Below are 15629 nucleotides of genomic sequence, written 5' to 3'. Positions count from 1 at the left end.
GGCCTCAAGTGACCTGCCCCCCGAGCCTCCCAAAGTGCTGGTATTACAGGTGTGAGGTACCGCACCCGACCATGCCCAATTACCTTTAATTCACAGTTGGAAGCAGAAAATGGCTTTAAAAATGGTGAAATAAAGAAAAACTGTGGAAATGAAGAGTGAATATTGTAATATCTAACACTATAGCTAGGTGTTTTGTTTTTGTTTTTAATTAGTTTTAACAGCCCCAGAAATAAGCCAGGGGCCTGAAATGTGGATTTTGTTTTGTATACACCTATTTCTAATCAGTAGGTATCTTGTCATGAATCATCAAAATCGTTTTAAATTGGCATGATAGTCGTGTAATGGAATGTTTACTCTCTTAAAGTGTACTCAGTGCAATCCCCACATTTAAATTCATTTGTATCAACATCACAGAGCAACAGTTGTAGAACTGATGCAGCAGAAAGTTATTAAAGTCATGAAATGGAAGAATCTCTGTGGTTATGAAAGCCGAACTTACATTTCCTCAAACTAAACACAATGTGGGTTCCTAGGAAAGAGGGAAGAAACTGAGCTTTATTACTCAGTCACTGGTCTGGGATTGTTTTCTTCCCTAAGTGCTCTAAACAAAGCCAAAGAAAGGCTATTAGCCAGTCAGCCATGGTTTCCTTTTATTACTGCTTAAACAAGTCAGTGATCTGGAACCAAAAAAGCTCTGCTCAAATAAGAATTTCACTGAACCAATTGCAAATGGCATTAGAATGAAATTGTTCAGAATACATTTGATGGTAATTAACATTTTCTGCTGTGAAAAATATTGTCTTGAAGTGAACCATTTGGAAACTGGAACCAATAGACTCTGGGCAGATTCTAAAGTTTGTATTTTCAAATCAGATGGGTTATTCGTTCATTATAATTTCCCTATTGTTAAAATAGACGGGGACACCAAGCTTGACATCAAGGTGTTATCTTTTTCTCTTCCTGATTGGAATATAAATATGAAGACTATAAGGGTCATATAGATAAATTTTTAACTTAAGAAACCATATTTAAAATTTTGTTTCTATGTATGACATGATGTAAAAAAGTTATCTCAAATTTTCTATTTTAGGTAGTGATGAGATGTTGCTACATTTTAAACATCAGGTCTAAGAAACTATGTTACTTCCTCCCAGAAAATTTTTCTTCTTTATTATTTATGAATAAATAGAGGAACAAACTAGCAGAATTATCAAGAAAATCTATCATGTTAAATGACTGAAATATCAAAATAGCAAAATGTTGCTAGTATTTGGTATCTGTAGGGATAATTAATATTTATCAAGCCATCTATGATTTTAATGATGCTGAATGTTGTTCTTGCACAAAACTGTTCCATATAATAAATAGGTAGGGTGTGGGTCACCTACACAAAATGAAGTGAGACAATTATTTTCAAACAATGCCACGAATGCAAAATTATTCCATTTATGTGAGTATTTTTTTCTACATCCATCCCTACCATCACTTCCAAACTTTAGTTTTGGTGCCAAAATTTTGTTTAACAAAAGTTTCATGTCACCAAAATAAGAGTATATTCAAAATAGGGAGAGACAGAGACAGAGACAGACAGAGAGAGAGAGAGAGAGAGAGAGAGAGATAAAGAGTGAGAAAGAGAGAGGCTTAGTCCATCTCTAATAGTATTTACTGATGACCAGTTATTGTGATGTTAGGAACCAGTCATACACTGGTAAAGCAAAGGTAAATTTGAGCTAGAGTTTGCTGTGAAGGAACTCACTTCTTGTCACAATTTTATGACCAATATTATTACATGAGAATGTATGGTACTTTCCTGCTTTGTCATCAATTTTATGAGTATCATTCTGTCTTTTATCTGCACACTTCCTTAAACCCTTTTTTGCTCACATTTTGTTTTCTCCAAAGTCCTCTATCACTTACTTCTCTCATGTATTACCTTTAGGGGCACATAATTATACATTGCTTTAAATATTTATTTATATAATTTTTTCATGTATTAATGGTTATTGCTACATCTTACATTTCATCTGCAGTGTTTTGCAGATGGCAGATATTTATAAAATTTGAATGAATGATTAAATATTGAGTAATTTTTATATATCTCATATAAGCATCTAAACATGTTAATACACAAGATAGTAAAAGCAAACCAATCTTTTGGTGGAATGTAAGTGCTCATTCAATATGGTGGCGTGGGATCAATATGACAATATAACTACTATCTTCAACCTAATGGTAGCTCATTTGTTACATGTTCTCAAATACCCATAATTAATCTTTAGAACCTTTTCATTGTTAAAGTCACTCATTTGAAAAGTCTGCTTTTTTTCCTTGAAGATTGGAAGCAGAAAAATATATAATTTTGGAAGTAAACCAAATTTGGATAGGCTCTCCAAACTGGTTTGCTGATATAAATTTAGTAAAAGTAGTAAGTGTGCTTGGAAGAAAATGAAAAATGGAAAAAGTACTGTGTTTGTGGGATCAGATCCATGCAGAACTAAAGACACAAGAGATTTAACCCAAACAAAGCCATAGAGCTAAGTCAGTTTCCAACCACCACAATCCAAAGAAAAAAGCGTTGTTTTTTTGCATAAAAACAACAGTGTAGTGAAAAAAATCCCTACAGAAAGTCAGTGGATGTTTGTTATTACTTATTATCATAGGCATTTTTCTTTTGTCTTTGTTTTTCTGTCAAATCCCTAATCTGAAAGTAGTATGAAGTGATTGTCTTCTTTAACATGGATAATTTGAATGGTAATGGGTTTTGTTCTGAAATGCTATGCTTCCAATTTGACTTAAGAGCACAAGCAGACATAGGCTCGATTTGGTTCGTTTGAGTTAAAAGATCTTATAGGACATTGTGAATCTTGGTCACTTCTCAGCAGTAACACATGAGTGGCTCCATGAAAGGAACATACTCCAAAGCCTTACAAAGATACTGTGATAGTTAATATTGAATGCCAACTTGATTGGATTGCAGGATGCAAAGTATTGTTCCTGGGTGTGTCTGTGAAGCTGTTGCCAAAGATTAACATTTGAGTCAGTGGACTGGGAGAGGCAGACCCACTCTCAGTCTGGGTGGGCACTGTCTAACCAGCTGCCAGCACAGCTAGAATAAAAGCAGGCAGAAGAACGTGGAAGGATTAGACTGACTGAGTTTTCTGGCCTTCATCTTTCCCCCACGCTGGATGCTTCCTGCCCTCAAACATCGGACTCCAAGTTCTTCAGCTTTCAGGCTCTTGGACCTACACCAGTGGTTGCCAGAGGCTCTCAGGCCTTTGACCACAGATTGAAGGCTGCACGATCAACTTCCCTACTTTTGAGGTTTGGGGACTTGGACTGGCTTTTTTGCTCCTCAGCTTGCAGATGGCCTGTTATGAAATTTCACCTTGTGATCATGTGAGTCAACACTCCTTAAAAACTCCGTTTCATATATACATCTATCCTAGTAGTTTTGTCCCTCTAGAGAACGCTGACTAATCCAGGCACTATTTAGGACAAAAATATTTTAGGTGATCTAGGTCTGTGTGTTCAAAGTCCAGGCTTGATTAGTCATTGCTATTACATTATTTTAAAAATAGACACAGTAGGTTTCAGACTTAACTAAACTCTTAAAATTACTCCTTAAGAAGGTCACAAAAACCTGAGGGCTGCCTCTCCAAAGATTACAGACCATGCCACACGGCCAATACAACATTTGTTTGTATTCCAGTGAAAACAAAATGGAAACCAGCTCCTTTATTACTTTCAAATATAAAAAGATACTACAATGATCATTAATATGCTCAATAACAAAGGTGATTTTCATTGTGGGTTTATGTGTAACATGTAATATTTTGCTAGCCTCCACTTGGCTTATATTTTAAAGTCTTTGATTTTCAGGAAAAATAAATACCAGTAGGTTGAGATAATGAAAATAAGCCAAAGGAAGGCCTACCTGAAAATAATTATTGTTTTTGTTTTGTTTCGTTTTTCTAGAGACAGAGTCTTACTCTGTTGCCCAGGCTGGAGTACAGTGACATGATTACAGCTCACAACAGCCTCAATCTGTAGGGCTCAAGAGGCCCTCCTGCCTCAGCCTCTCTAGTAGCTGGGACTACAGGTATGCACCACTGTGCTCAGCTAATTTTTGTTTGTTTGTTTTGTTTTGTAGAGACAGGGTCTCGCTATAATCCTCAGGCTTGTCTCAAACTCCTGGCTTCAAGCAATCCTCCTGCTTCAGCTTCCCAAAATGCTGGAATTATAGCTGTGAGCCTCCACACCTGACATTAATGATTTAATAAGACAAAATAAACATGAACGTTACTTACTAGGAAGTTCTGGTGGAGGAGTTGGCACCAAAGTTGGTTCTGGATAAAGACTCCCATTGCAAATCCCATGTGTTAGGCTAATGTCATCCAATGCTATATCACTCAGGATCTTGTTTTTAAAAGCATGAAAACCAACCTGCAATTCAGAGAGGCATATGAAATGATTTGATTCCATTCTAATCTTCTCTGACTTGATTCTTTTTGTGAGCCCAAGAGAGTCAATATTGTCTAGAGATTCAATGTTGTCACCTCAAACTATATGGTGACCAGTTAATACATAGTGAAATCTTGACAGACCATGCTTTTTAAATCCTTCTGCTGAACCCAACTCTCTTATTATGTGTTCACACTGGCTAAATTTCCAATGGTGTCTTCCTTCTGAGTTAGTCAGTATTGTTATAGTTTCTATCTCTCTGTCTGTGTCTTTTTTATGATATTGTCATACTCCAGTGTACTCTGTCATGAATATATATCATCTGGCAGGAGAAAGCAATTTTCTCCCAAATTTCTTCTCTCAGCAATAAATTAAACATTCAGGTAGTTTTCTGCCTTCTTAGAGCATATAAAGCCTGAAGAGAAAACACACCGGAGGTGAAGGGGACGAGAGAAAGTATGAGTGTAAAATGATCATTCAGGACCAGCTGTTACTGGTCGTAGTTCACCCAGGGTGTTGATGTGGGATACTGTGCAAGGGTGATGCCTGGAGGACACAGAGCCAGACTTGGAAGAAAGGTCCAGTGGCTAGAGGTAACATATTAGGTTCTCAGGAACATTGCCAATCCCATATTTTAGGCTAATGTCATCCAATGCTATATCACTCAGGATGTTGTTTTTTAAAGCATTAAAAGCAACCTGCAATTCAGAGAGGCATATGAATTGATTTGATTCCATTCTAATCAGAAACAGTGGGTGTTTTAGCTATACTTTCCTGGATCCTGTGCTATGTAGAAGAGGAAAGACATAAATTGAATGTCTGCTATATGCTACTTGCTATGCTAGGCACATGGTATACATTGATCTTATTTAATTTTCAACACTCGTTCATTCACTCATTTGTTTATCCATTCCACCTACTTCATACCAAACATGATTTCAGTAAGTATTATTTTCTTCCTTGCACATATGACCTAATTAAATTTCAAGGAGACTACGGTGACTCGTTCATGATTTCACAACAAAATGGCAAAGCCAAAGTGCACATATCTGTAGAACTTGACACTCTCGCACCACCCCATGAGCTGTGAGAAAATGGACCCAATTATATTACGTTAGAAAAGATGCTCTGTGAGTGCAGCCACATTTGGCCACTGCATTACTGACTTCCCCTTCCGCTCTCTCTTTTCTCCCCCGCCGTTCCATTTAGCCTTCTTTGAATGATCAGAAAACAAAATTGGAGAGGAAACGTCCCATAAAAGGATCAAATAAGAAGACAGAAAAGAAGGAAAAAGGAAGAGAAGGAAGGAAAGACAGATGGGAGGAAAACAGTTGAGAGTTATTAATTATTGCCTACTTTGCACCAAGTCATGGGGAAAATCTGGAGCCTTTGATGATGGCAGTGTCTGTCCAAATACACATCTTCTGAAAGTGATACTCTCATGTTTGAAATTACCAATTGAAAACCTTATTAATTTGGTCAAACTAATAGCCTCTATTATGCCATATTTTAATTGCAAAGACCCTCAGGAAGAGAACACATTAAAGTGTTATTTGAAAAATTAATTCACCTTAATGTGAAATAAATGATCAGAGACTTCCCAATGATACAGCTCATATAATTTGTTCCTAAAGGAAACATGTGGAGATTAAATCAGAGTGGGGCTGGGTGGGTGGATGCCGATGGGCGTAGGTGTAGAAAAGGGCGGGGCTGACCTAGGTGGTGTTTGTGAAAAGCTGAAAATTGTAGGTAGGTAGAGGACTTAGAGATAAATGGTTGGCCTATGCTAGAAAGTTGCTGAAGGAAGCCGAAATATTCTAAAAGGCTTCGATGTATTTTATGGACCATTATAAGCTGTATTTTCATTAGCACATTGTTCCTCAATGATGGTTTTTAATAGGCTAATGAATAAATGAAAATTAAATATTCAAAGATAAAATATGAGGTAGATTGGGCAAATAGAGAAAGTGACTTGATTATCTTCAGAAAATTAATTTTTTCACCGTATCATTCTAAATATAATTGTACCACCACAAAAAGAATACAAATATAAATAATAAAGTGTTTTGCAAACCTTAAATTTAACTGTTTCATTTAGGGTTACTTGTCCATAATTCCAATTTTCTCCATAATTTCCTTCCTTTTGGAAAACTGTCTTCTCCATATTTTGGTCATTGCTGATATTAATGCTTAATTTATGGACATTTTCACCATACATATGATACCTAGTTTGGAAAGAAGCAAAATGTTTGGATGCCTACAACATTAGAATAAGTCCTTTTCAGAGCTTTTTAATTCTTTACTTTCTTTGAAACAACCTTTTTCTCCCTCTGCGTTTTGGAGTTGCTGGGGATGGAGAGAGGAGTCTATCAATGTTTTGTTGCTTATCAGTTGGGAAAGTAATAGTATATGCATTAAAACTTTAGCCAACATCTTAGTGAAATGTGAGCCTGGTGGCCTGAGCAAGGCAATGTTACCCATTAAATAAGGCAGCGTTTAAACAGGTGTCTACAACATACCAGAAACTAAGGCAAGCTGGCTCCAAAGTGGGGTCCAAGTGGAGGCTTAAAAGTCCCACATGTTCTTTTCTCCCTCCTGGTCCAGTTGGGGTGGAAATGTAAAATCCTGTAAAAATAACAAAAAACGTTTTATTTCACTTAAATATTGCATTTTCATTGTGTGACATGTAGACTTTGTAAACAGGAAAGAAAAATTTTAAGATGAAAGGTTAAGGAAACATATTTTGATATAGTGGACAGGACACTAGACTCGAGCTCAGAAAAGCAGTATTTTTTTTGCCATAACAGATTGTTATTGACAAAAATAGCTTAACACTGGGCCTCCCACTTTATTAAACAAGAGCCTTGAAGTGGAGTACCGCCAAGGATATATAAAATTCTGACTTACTATGAGTCACTAAATAATCCAGCCCAGTTCCTGACTTAATTCTAGTTTACTAGATATTTTGATTAACTCACATCTTTAGAGACAGTCAGTACATGTGGATATTTAGAGATGCTAGTGGACTAACTCAGAATATACACACACACATATATAAATACAAAACATTTAAGAGTTTCTAAGATTTTCAGTTTTATATTTCACTGAACATTTCATATCTCTAAATAAGAACTTGCCTTATTTTAAAACAGTCTTATCTTTCTTTAGTCCTATGAATGATGGGTAATCAGATCACTGAGGAGCAGGAAGCATGCTAATATGTATAAAAGCTTTCAAAATAGCACAAGGCTCTGCATAAAGTACTTTTTGGTCTGAAATTCATTATTCCAACCAATGATTTCAGTCATGTGAAGTTTGCGAAGGGTTGTTGGGATAACATCTTGAACATTTTCTTAGGGGAATTCATTCTATTCTTAGTTTCCTGCTCACATATTGTGACAGGAAGCAAGAATCATGTAACAAGATATTATATAAAGCAAATGTGATGTTGGATTAATCTAATTTGATTGGAATGAAATTTTTTATGAGATGCTGAAATTTAGTGTTTACTTGAAATCAAGCATCTTCTCTCTTGTGCTTTCCAACAGAAAAATATAGGCAATGTTGCATATAAACTTTAAACTCACTCATTTATGAGATGCAAAGTAAGAACAAGGCATAAAGAAAAGAAGCTAGTGGAACTGCCTGTAGATATATCAATGGATATTTAGACCAGTGAGGCAAAAATTATTCAGAATAAATGAATGTTTTATCAAGGTGAAATTATGGTCTAGTGGCTTAATAAATGTAATATGTATTCATTTATTTGCTTTATATGACAAACTGTAAAATAATACTGTGTTTAACATTCTATATTAACACATTACTCCTATTTTATATAATGCTGTAATATTTCATGAGTACCTATCTTAGCTATTTCATGAGTGCTCTAATTACATGACTGAATGGAGAAGAGTGGCATAGATACAGAATAGAGGTCCCAGAATCCACTCTCTAAATGCGCAACTCCAAATCACTTTTGAATTTACCTTACTTTTGATTACTTAGAACATAATTGGGGAAGAAATAATTGAAATACCACTGAATATCATGAATAAATACTCAAATGGTTAGCCTATTCAGAAAAATTTCTAATTAGCTACAATTATATAAACACACATCATGCTCCTATTTATGTTTGGCCATGTTCACAGTCAATAGTAATAACTAATTTGAAATAATTTGAAACTGTTTTTCACTTATTAAGCAGTGATATATTTGGAGTTTTCAGTATGATCAAAATATGACACTATGAGTTTTTCTTGTCAGTGATCAGGTAAGACATAATTAATTATGTAGACTATAGTACCTTATAAATCTTGTCTAGAGTAAATATCATATTGGTTGCATATTATTGAATATAGTAAAATAATATACAACATTAAATTGCTATTGTTGTGATATCAACTTCATTCTTTAGTTAACAAATTAGAAGATGAATAACATCCTTCATAAAATGCTAAGGTTTAAGAGTAGAGATTTGTAGTTTACATAAAACTGTACTTAGTTTAACCACTAATTGTCCTTAAATTTCATCTATGACATTTTACCCTAAGGGATCACTTGATTTCTGGTTAACACATGCCAGATGCAGAAGAAATTATTGTATTCCAAGGCATCCCATTCCATTTCAACATGATTAGAAAATTATTTTCCTTTTTTAAAAAATAAGCTTATATGCACCTATTATATCTAATTTTGCCTTGTGGGACTATTTGCAATATAATGTATTCATTAGCTCCACAAAAGTTTAAAGGCCACTATTACATCTCTCCTAAGTCTTCTCAAGATTATCAATCACTTTTTCTTCCTTAAATAATTTTATTAAGGCACAGTTTCAGTTTGCTTCTTTAATTTGAGAAGCTGTCAATTAGTTGTACATCCAGTTGCTTCCACTTAAAGTATGGAAACTCACATTCACACAGCATGTCTGTTGGGCTATCTCACCAGGGAGCAGAGTAGAAACATCCCAACGCATGGAAGACAGACCATCAGTGTCACTATTTCCAAGTGCATCTCACTTCTAGTTCACTGATTCTTCAAGGGAGTCATCTCTTACACCATTGCTCAATAATGCTTTCTTATGCACAATCGAATTAGCCCCTTGTTCAAGATCTTTTTCTTTTTTTGAGACGGAGTCTCACTCTGTGGCCCAGGCTGGAGTGCAGTGGCTGGATCTCAGCTCACTGCAAGCTCCGCCTCCTGGGTTTACGCCATTCTCCTGCCTCAGCCTCCCAAGTAGCTGGGACTACAGGCGCCCGCCACCACGCCCAGCTAGTTTTTTGTTTTTTAGTAGAGACGGGGTTTCACCATGTTAGCCAGGATGGTCTTGATCTCCTGACCTCGTGATCCGCCCGTCTCGGCCTCCCAAAGTGCTGGGATTACAAGCTTGAGCCACCGCGCCCGGCCCAAGATCTTTTATTATCTCTTTATTTCTTATTAAACCAAATACAAATACAGTCTGATATTTGAGGCCCCTGTGTTATGTCCTCAATGTCATTTTCCAGCCGTTGCACTTATACTTCATCTATTTCCATACAGCACTTCTGCAAAATTAGATAATGTTAATATTTCCAAACACCTAGAAATTTTTTGACAGTTTGCGTCTTCTTCTTTTCTCTTTTACATCCTTCCACTTCCCCTTCCAATTGTACCTTGTTAAAATCCTATCAATTTTTTGAGGTCATTTAAATCAAATTGTCATCTCCTTCAGAAAGCCTCCCAATTAAAAGTGATCACTTTTTCTTTTGAACTCTCAGTGGCACTGTGTACTTCTCTGATCTCATTCGGTATATTCTGTTGTGTATTTTTTTTTTTTTCTGAGATGGAGTTTCATTCCGTCATTTAGGCTGGAGTGCAGTAGCCAATCTTGGTTCACTGCAATCTCTGCCTCCTGTGGGTTCAAGTGCTTCTCCTGCCTCAGCCTCCAGAGTAGCTGGGACTACAGGCTCACGCCACCACGGCTGGCTAATTTTTGTATTTTTAGTAGAGATGGAGTTTCGCCATATTGACCAGGCTGCTTTCAAACTCCCGGTCTCAGGTAATCTGCCTGCCTTGGCCTCCCAAAGTGTTGGGATTACAGGCATCAGCCACTGTTCCCAGCCTGTTGTATATTTTATTTATGTTTATATGTGAATTTTTCAACTTGCTAGAACTTTTGGGAACAAGAAAGACACTTCGTTTATTTTTTTTTTTCTGTCTTGATGTGAATTAGCTGTCTGTTGTTTAATATATTTTTATTACAGATTTGCTTTGCTTTTAAATTTATTAAATTTCTACACAAAAGGAATAATTAAAGAGATTTTTTTTCATAACCACATGGGAATTTATATGGTCAAAAATAAATTCTTTTAAAACCCTTGACTTCCTTGAAATGTCTTCTAGAGCTCTTAGAATCAATCTCAGTCAGCTTAAAACCCAGGATATTGGCCAGCCGTAGTGGCTCACATCTGTAATCCCAGCAATTTGGGAGTCCAAGGCAGGAAGATCACTTGAGGCCAGGAGTTTGACAACATAACGAGGCCCCATCCCCATAATTTTTTTTTTTTTTTTAAATAGCCGGGTGTGATAGCATGCACCTGTGATCCCAGCTATTCAGGAGGCTGAGGCGGGAGTATCTCTTGAGCCCAGGAGTTTGAGGCTGCAGTGAGCTATGATTATGCCATTGTACTCCAGTCTGGGACAGAGAGTGATCCTGTCTCTAAATAAATACATAAGCCCCAGAAAATTGAATACATTTTGTTTTCTTAAGCATATAATGAATTTCTTTTTTGAACGATTAGGTTTTTCTTAAAACTTCTTTCCATCATTTTTTTTCCTGCTTATCTCTTTATGAATTGAACCTAACCTCTCTCCACCCAACATCCTAATTAAAAAGCAAAACTTCTAAGCATGTGCTGATCTAATATAAAGAGAGCAGGAACTGGAGAGATAGCAGAACTTCCTGAGAACCTGGAAATCCCTCTCAAGAAGGAAATAGGCTGATATAAATTGTTTCATGAGTTGTAAGTACATACGTAAAATTAGCTGAACCCAGTAGATAAATACTATTAAAAGCTTAGACTGATGCATGGCCTAAATTCAGTCAGAGTCTATCAATTTTAGAAAGTATATTATTTTCTAAAATTCAGCATCACAGGAAAGATAAGAAAGTAAAAATATTACTTTTAAAACATTAAAGTTACACTTATTTTAGAAAAAGTTTATACGCTAAGTTAAATGTCAATATCTAAAAGAAGTAATATAATTTTAAAAATTGAGCTGAGTAACTATTTTCCTCCCCAACATATGACTTAGAACAGTACCACAGCCGATTTATGTTTCTTGAACACTTTCGCAGCATGAAAAGAAAGTAGTTGTAATACCTAACATTTATATAGCACTTCCTATGTGCCAGGCATTTTTCAGAGTTTTTTTCTAAACATAGCAATCAATTTAATGTTTATTACATACCTCTAACGGCAGGTCCTATTGTCCTCAACCCCACTTTCCAGATAAGGGAATTGGGGCAGAAATAGAAGATAGGAAACTTGCCTAAATGGCAGGGCTAAGATTTAAACCTGGCTAAAACTTCAGGGTCTATATTTTAATGGTTTTTACTGCTAAACTATACTACCTCCCACAGTATTACAAACAACTGCAATTTCACTGATAAAGGAAAGGAAAGAAACATTTTATTTGAGCTATGTAGTCCTCTGTGACCCCTACATTCCTGGAGTTTCCACATATTGTGAACCTCATTTTTCCTGAGCCTCCTGAAGGAATGGGCCACTTTCGAGCACCTCAAGATACTTCTCCAACAATTCCCTTTGCTTCTAAGAGGTACAGAGAAACCCTGACTGTTGACAACACAGAGATTTAGAAGCCATTGCTGCACCAGGAGACAGTTCTTCAGAAGGACTAGAAAAGTTGAGAGCCTTAGGTGTTCTTACCTAAAGCAGTATTAACTCAAAGTTTGTCTGTTTCATTTAGTCTTTTCTGTCACTTAAGGTAAAGGCAAAGAACAAAACCACAACACAAACAACAAACCTGCCTGGATAAGAGGAACATTGAGAAATATTTAATTCTCTTTCATTTCAGAGATAGGATGTTCTGACACATAAAAAAGCAAGCTAGAAGAAAATGCCCTTTGGAGAGGAATGACTGGTTGATTATGAAATCACAGGTATGAGAGTTGGAGAGGACCTATTAAACCCTATCACCTGTCCTCGTTATATGACTCGTCTAATTTTAAATAACTCCTGCTACTCCTCTTTCTCCTGAGACTTCATTTGAGACCCAGCTATGTAAAACCTCCGCTTGACATTCAACCCGTTTCACTTTGTCCAATTTCATCTTATTTCCTTAGTTATTTAATCTGTTGGCAAGGCGATACCATTTTCCCCTGTAATGTATTTATACTCTTCAGATATCAGTGGAGTTATCTTATCTCTTATTAGGATGACATAAAAGTAGAAAAATGATAATTTGAACATCAAAGATTTCAACTACATAAAAGGTATCTGTCATAGTCAATAGATATAAATGCTTTTTGCACTTTCCTCTAACTACTCTTATCCAAGTGTGGTAGAAATTTTTTTTTATTACAGTAAAGAGAAAAAAAAATCAGATTATTTGACTGTTTTAGCCCAGACCCCTTCAGAGAAGTGGGGTGATTATCACGTAGGGGTTAGTTTTCAGCTGTGCAATTAGTGATTTTTCCATGGAGAATCAGGCTCTGGGAAATAACTTATTCAAATAAGATTAATTATGTATGAGAGCATTCATGTCATCATTTTTAGGACTAAACATTTTTGTCTTATGGAGTTGGCCATTTACATACAGCACATTTTTTAATGCAAAGGTCCACACTGGTGACTCATTTAACTGGATTCTGTTGGCTTCAGTTAAAAAACATATTCAGAATTTGGCCTTTTCTCACCACATCTGCTCCCACTGATCTGAGTCTCATGACCTCTTCTCTAGTTAGGCAATGGCCTTCTACCAGTCTCTTTTCAACACTCTTGCCCTTGCACAAACTATCTTCCAATAGAACAGTCATGTTGCCTCTGCCTGGAATAATCTGTGTGGCTAATTCTTTCAGTTCCTTACAGTTTTGATTCAAGTGTCACTCTTTCAATGAGACTAACTGATCATCTTCTTTTAATTTGTAATAGCATCTTAGCCCCACCCTCCCCATCCTCTTACAAAGCTTCACATTTTCCCAAAGTACTTATTTACATTTAATACACCAAGAAACAATTAATTACTTTATATATGTACATTTCCTATTTTCTGTTTTTTCTTGCTATAATTTATGCTTCATGAGAGCAGAAAATCTGGTTTATTTTGTTCACAGATATATTCTGAATGACTTGAATGAGGCCTCAATAAATGCTTCTTAAATAAAAGAACAAAATAATAAATTTGAAGGGGCTTTTACTGATGACTCTGAAATATATTAAAAGTAGTCACTTTTTACTAAAAATTAATTTTATTAAGTTGAAATAGTGTGATGAACCATATTATAATATTCTAGGGATATCATTCTCTAAAGAAGTAGGATTAGTCAGATATATTTCTTTCTTGAAAAAATTTAACACTTTAAAGTTCTTTAACTAAACGTCACTCACAATTGATATTAAATCAACCACTTAATTTTCAGGTCTTAAAATCAGGAATATTTATGTTTGTAATAGAAGTGGCCATTAATAACAAATTGCAATGTCAATGTGCTTAGAATTTTTGTTTACTTTAGAAACTATTTTATTCAGTCAATAACTTACTCAGAAATTACTTGAGTCAAAGTTGTAGATATTTATTTACATGTTCAAAAATAATTTTGCCTGTCAATTAGATTCATGCACTGAGAATGTCTGATACGGTTTGGCTCTGTGTTCTCCACCCAAATCTCATCTCCAGTTGTAATCTACATAATCCCCATGTGTTGAGGGTGGGACCTGGTGGGAGTGATGGGATCACAGCGGCAATTTCTGCAATGCTGTTCTCGTAATGGTGAGTTCCAACAAGATCTGATGGTTTTATATGTGTTTGACATTTCTTCCTATACACACTCACTGTCTCTTGCCTGCAGCCATGTAAGATGTGTCTGCTTTGCCTTCCGCCATGATTGTAAGTTTCCTGAGACCTCCCCAGCCATGTAGAACTGTGAGTCAATTAAACCTCTTCCCTTTAAATTACCTAGTCTCGGGTATTTCTTTATGGCAGTGTGAAAATGGACTAATACATGCCCTATTAATTCAAAGACAAAAGAGACTAGGTTTTTGTTCCTGAAAAGAACACTGTGGTAAAAAGAAACAAATAACTGAGTAAATATAATGCTATGTGATAGGAAAAACAGAAGCGGTGCTTAGAATATTTAAAGGAAGAAAACATTTCAACTTGGAGGTTTGGGACAGACTGTGGAAGTTACTGTATGTGGTCTGTATCCTTAATGCCTAGAACCATGGCTGGTTAGAGGTGGTTTTTAACATTTATTTGCCTGAATGGAATAGTATTCTCATCAGTAACCTATCAGCAAGTCATATTATAGGATGAATTTTGCTTAAGACAATTATATAAATGCTCAATTTTGACTGTTTTTTTTTAAAAATTTTCCTTACATGTTCCTTCTAAGATTTGTAACTCTTATTTCAGTGATTATATTTGGTATTATGAATATGTGTTCCAAGACTTTCATGACTGATTTTCTCACTACAAGTTCCTTAGTTTCTAATATTTCACCACGATTTCTAGTTTCTAAGCAAAATATTATTGTCTCTAATATTTCCACCTGACATCAATTCGAATGTCTCATTCAGATGAAAACCGTACTTGGAAGTCACAACCCTGCCCTATTATCGTGCTTTAGAATCAGACTTCCATAGGGCTTCCCAGAAGCAGCAAATCTATCTTTGTTTCAAGATAATGCAATCTTGTATGTTGAAAATGCTAAGGAATTCTTTAAAGAAACATCAGAGCTAATAAACAAATTCAGCAAGGCTGCTGCTGGGTCTAAGATCAATATACAAAAATCCATTTTATTTCTGTGCACTAGCAATGTACAATCAGAAAATGAAATTAAGACAAAATAGACCAAACTCCAGAAAAATTAATTGCTTCACACAAGTCTACTTAGTTAATAATAAGTGGCAAGTCTAAGATGACAACCTAGTCTTGTCTCTAATGGC

At 35.7% G+C, this 15629-nt stretch overlaps 1 protein-coding gene across 1 annotated transcript in view; it reads right to left on the bottom strand.

Moving 5' to 3' along the window:
* TMPRSS15 (transmembrane serine protease 15) overlaps positions 1 to 15629 on the bottom strand; it is a 133678-nt gene that overhangs the window by 68900 nt on the left and 49149 nt on the right. Inside the window, exons 11-13 of the mRNA XM_050782170.1 lie at positions 6981 to 7086; positions 6536 to 6686; positions 4308 to 4443 (exon numbers count right to left, since the gene is read on the bottom strand). Of these exons, the coding sequence (XP_050638127.1) occupies positions 4308 to 4443; positions 6536 to 6686; positions 6981 to 7086 (393 nt within the window). The remainder of the gene's footprint in view (positions 1 to 4307; positions 4444 to 6535; positions 6687 to 6980; positions 7087 to 15629) is intronic.

The sequence above is a fragment of the Macaca thibetana genome, chromosome 3, assembly GCF_024542745.1.
Source record: "Macaca thibetana thibetana isolate TM-01 chromosome 3, ASM2454274v1, whole genome shotgun sequence".
NCBI classification, from domain to species: Eukaryota; Metazoa; Chordata; class Mammalia; order Primates; family Cercopithecidae; genus Macaca; species Macaca thibetana.
This window is presented reverse-complemented; position numbering and strand designations above follow the sequence as displayed.